Source organism: Thermobia domestica, chromosome 14 (genome assembly GCF_964235325.1).
Source record: "Thermobia domestica chromosome 14, izTheDome1.hap1.1, whole genome shotgun sequence".
Taxonomy (NCBI): domain Eukaryota; kingdom Metazoa; phylum Arthropoda; class Insecta; order Zygentoma; family Lepismatidae; genus Thermobia; species Thermobia domestica.
This window is the reverse complement of record NC_137467.1, coordinates 191,763,777-191,768,218: the sequence shown is the minus strand read 5'-3', so window position 1 is coordinate 191,768,218 and position 4,442 is coordinate 191,763,777. Positions and strand designations below refer to the sequence as shown.

The following is a 4,442-nucleotide window of genomic DNA, read 5'->3' as shown; positions in this document are numbered from 1 at the left end:
TGTAGTTCCGATTCAGATTAAGGTGCATCACTTTCTCTAAATGTTCCCATTCATCAAGTAATGTTTCACTTTAAAAGAAAGTAATGTACATTTTTTAAACTATAGCTGAAAATTAATGCTTTAATTACTGTATATTTAATTACCTAACATTAGATATTTTGTAATATCTTTTTTAAGAGGTAATTAAAGAAAATGTTGATTCTTACTTTATACTTATTACTTTATAAAAAGAAACTTGTAGAATGTAGAGACAAATAGATTACTCTTACATGCATATCGTTTTTCTGATAAATGTTGAGTCATTTCAGTGTTCCTAGAAGTGATCTCATTTTAAATCATTATTTGGATTTCTAATATTAAACGAAGTTCTTTTTTTTAAAAAATAGGAAAATTGCCCCTTTTCCTGGGCTTTAACTCTAATTTCCACGTACCACATATACCTCCCTTAAGCCTTCAAAAATGTGGTCACATGTGGTTATAGAACAATTTATATTTTGTATTCTGAAATTCAACTTGTTTGTGTACGTAATTATCGATAATACATATTTTATTCATATATATAATACAAAATAATCTAGCACTTTAAACATAATAAGTTTGTATAAAGAGGACTTACTGGCAAAAGAAGTAATTGATTAAATATCATGCATAAACAAATAATAGACGGAATAATTAATAATGTTAGTTTTCTCTTTCACTAGATCATTTTTAAGAAATTCAATTTCCAAAGTGTCTATATCTTAAGTGGAACTATAAACAGAAAAATCAATTCATCACTGCAACACAAGACAAATGGCACTGACACTGAGCACATTATTAATACTTACTAGATAACATTCACTTTTCCTACAATTAATGGTCACTTCCATTAAGCGTATCTTTATTAATCCCTTTAACTAAATCTAAGGAAAAAAACAAGAAAGTGCTATTGCTCACTGTTGGCAATAAATAACTCAAAGGATGGTGTTGAAGTGCAGGGAAATTTTGCGTTATCCGTAGCACTCGTAGGTTGAATTCGGCAGGATTCAGAGTTTGTCTGAAAAACTTCTGATATCTGGTAGTGATAACCCAAAGACCTCCGTCGCCATCAAATTCCATGTCAAGTGGGAATTGGAGTAAAGTTCTGTCTTTGGCTATAGTTCTCTGTACTCCAATATGTGGATTGAATTGAACAATTTCAGTTTCCGAAACTGGACCAAGATACACATTACCTTTGGCATCTGTTGCTAATGGTGCAGCTTGAGATGTTTTCATACCGTGAATTGTCACAACAATGTTGTCAGGGTTACGTGCAAGGGTTCTATCACGTAAAAGTCTGGCAGATACAGAGAAAAGTCTGTTGCTAGCAAAGGGTTGAAAGTATAATGTATTATTATCTGAAGATAGAGCCAGTCCGATAATTCCATCCATTAAAGTAAACGATTCACCCTCAACTTCATAGGTTCCAAAATCAGGATCTGGCCACATTAATCGATGTTCTATTCTCCATGCAAGATCATGATACAAATCGTATATTACGATTCCAGGTTGAGTGGAATCAGTCATGTACGCGTATGTATTTTCACAACGGCCTTGAATATCTACCACAATATTGGTCAACAGTGTTTCAGGTCGTATAACCCCTTGAGGCATCTCAATTCTACGAAGAAGTTTGTCCGTTGCAAGATCGAAAATGAATATTCGCGGAGGACACACAGTTCTGAAATTACTTATAGAGTCAATTACACCACTATCCAGAACCCACAAGCGCCCGCAATCATCAGCTCTTGTTTTAAATACGGAAACAAATCCTGAACAGTTTGTACCTTCGGATTGCCACTCAAGGCTAGGATATGGTCGAAGAGGTGGCGATTCCTTGTATGGACCTGTGCGCGAAATGTAGTTTATTGTTGATGGAACACCAGGACGGAATCTGGGAACTGCAAAGAAAATCCGATCCGACCATAAAGTCATGCCAGTGAAGACGTTTTCCTCTGGATCATATAATACTTGTGAGCCATTGCCGTCAAGTTGTGAAGACTGGTCGAAGTCCAGTGTGCGCCACCTATGGATGATCTCAATCTTTCCCAAAGAAAGATGGCCAAATACCACAAGACAGATCCACAGTCGAAGCATTTTTGCCTGTAAAAGAAATTGATAAAATTTATTAATTACATACTTTTCTTTACCTTTGAAGAATTAATAAACAACATTATTAGCATGAATCATATCAAAATTATTAAAATAAATTCATTTCAAACTCCTAGTTTATATATTAATATATTATATCACTGTATAATATTATACTAGACGTAAGTAATTTGCCTTTGAGTTAAAATTTCATCTTTGTATTTTTCTGTTACAATAAAATTAGAAGTCGTTGTTCGGGCTGGAAGTCAGTCGGCGTCAATTTTTAGGCTTAATTATATGTCTAAGGATTCAGTCTTCTTTAAAACTGGGGTTGGACATGCATAATAAGGGTGAAATAGAAATCTAATTATCACCCTGGACACTGGGGCCGCGGTGGCTCAGTGGTAGAGCGCTCACCTCTGGTGTTAGGGATCTCGGGTTCAAACTCTGCTCCCGCCAGGTGAACTTTGTGGTGGACAAACACCGTGTGCGTGGTTTTCTCGGGGTTCTCCGGTTTCGTCCCACTTTCTTCATTCCACCATTTCATTCATTTCTCATCATCACCGTCTCCTTTAGCCTAACCAGCATAATTGTGGGACGTAAAACTCAAAAAATTCATTTCATTTCACCCTGGACACTATTGCTCTCGACGCACCAAAAACATTGGTCATTTTATGAAATGGGGAATTAAGATTTTCAACTCCCTCAGAAGTGAAATTTCCGAAAACATCGGAATACTTATTTCTCAGAAGGAATTTATATACCAAGTTTCATCTCTATAACTTGAAGTGCTCCTGGGATACTCTATTTGAATCCTCCTTTCATTCAGGATATGCACTTTAATCAAATAATATAATAAAATCCTAGTTCAAGATAGGTAGAGTATCAGTAATGTTCAAAAAATCATCTCAGACGGTTGATCTCTTTTCCCGTGATGATAAAACAGATAACGAAGATTTCATTTTAATAACATATTGATATAGACTATTATAGTTTTTTTCTTTATGCCATATGGTGTTTGGATCGGTGACAAATTACAGCATTGTAAAAGAGATAAAGAGTGGCTATATTTTACTCATTAATATATTCGTTCATAAAGTAGAGGGACTAACATTGAGTTCATGACTTATGAATTATCTACGAGGTTTAATCCAAAAGTTTTCGCCTAGCACTGAAATTTAGCGCTACTGTAAATACACATTCTTGACATATGGTGCCATCTATCGATAAAATAATATATTAGTTTCAAATAGCTATCTGTGTTAGTTCGTTGCAGTTAGCCATTTGAATAAGTTGCTATGCGTTGAGCTCACACACTGCATGATACTGCGTGTCCACACGGCTGTTATTGCCAATGCTTCAGAGTTAAATCTAGGTAGTGGGGTGAGTACTGAATTTTCTCAAAGCTGCAGTCTTTCACTGCACCCTTAGCAACAACAGACTGGAGCACTGTGTTGCAGTATGAGGTATCAAAACACATTAACTGATTCAAATGACTGTCTCCAATGAACTGACACAGCTGGACAGTTAAATATTTCTTCGATAGATGGCACTACAGGCAAGGAACAGTTTTATCAGGGGCGCAATATTTCTGTCTGAGGTCGGAAGCTTTCGAAAATACCTTCTTGTCTTTGTAACTTACTATTCTTATTTTCTTTCTTTAAAAGAAGTACAGTGAAACCTATCTATGTTGGCCACCATCGGTTCCATCGAAAAGTGGCCAACTTAGACAGGTGGCCAACTTACAGAAAGCAAGTGTGATTGGTGTGTTTTTAGATTAGGATTTCTAGTATTACTTGATTGTAAAATTTTAGTAAGCAGTGGCACGACAGCTACTTATAAATAATGTATATAGAGTAATCATAAAAATATACAGTATTAGAAAATATTACTATAGTATGTTAATATATGTGCATACTTTTCTCTTCCCGAAAACTAGTCTGGTACATTGGATTATTCGGATTGAAAACACAATAACACAAACAACCATAAAATAAAAGCGTATGTAACACAGTTTATTGAAATTGATATTATAACACACTGAGTTATTCAGATTGAAAACATGAAAAGCTAAATTATACATTGAGAAATTCATATGCAATTTATATGACTTCTTTTCAGTTGTTACTGAAAGGTGCTTCATTCTAGATGTATTTGTTTTATTCTTTTTGGCAGATATGCGCATTCTAATATTGCAGTTAACTACCTCTTGTTAATGAGCTAGAAGTGTTTCCCTCGAAGGAAAAGATGTTTTGAGAAAATCTTGGAATTCATATCTAAAACATTCCGCTATCTGTTGACAAGCCGACAGGTGCCAATAGTTGGCAATAGAG

The 4,442-nt window shown here is 35.0% G+C and overlaps 1 protein-coding gene across 1 annotated transcript; it reads right to left on the bottom strand.

Annotated features, from left to right (window-relative positions):
• Nucleotides 1–766: 766 nt before the first annotated feature.
• On the bottom strand, nucleotides 767–2,115 carry LOC145670188 (protein yellow-like). Its single transcript, XM_081738564.1, has one exon. It carries the CDS (start codon nucleotides 2,113–2,115, stop codon nucleotides 853–855), a length of 1,263 nt encoding a protein of 420 aa, XP_081594690.1. The 3' UTR covers nucleotides 767–852.
• Between the last annotated feature and the right edge of the window lie 2,327 nt (nucleotides 2,116–4,442).

Excerpts from the sequence above, each read along its gene's own strand:
- LOC145670188 (XM_081738564.1), bottom strand. The coding sequence starts at position 2,115 with ATGCTTCGACTGTGGATCTGTCTTGTGGTATTTGGCCATCTTTCTTTG.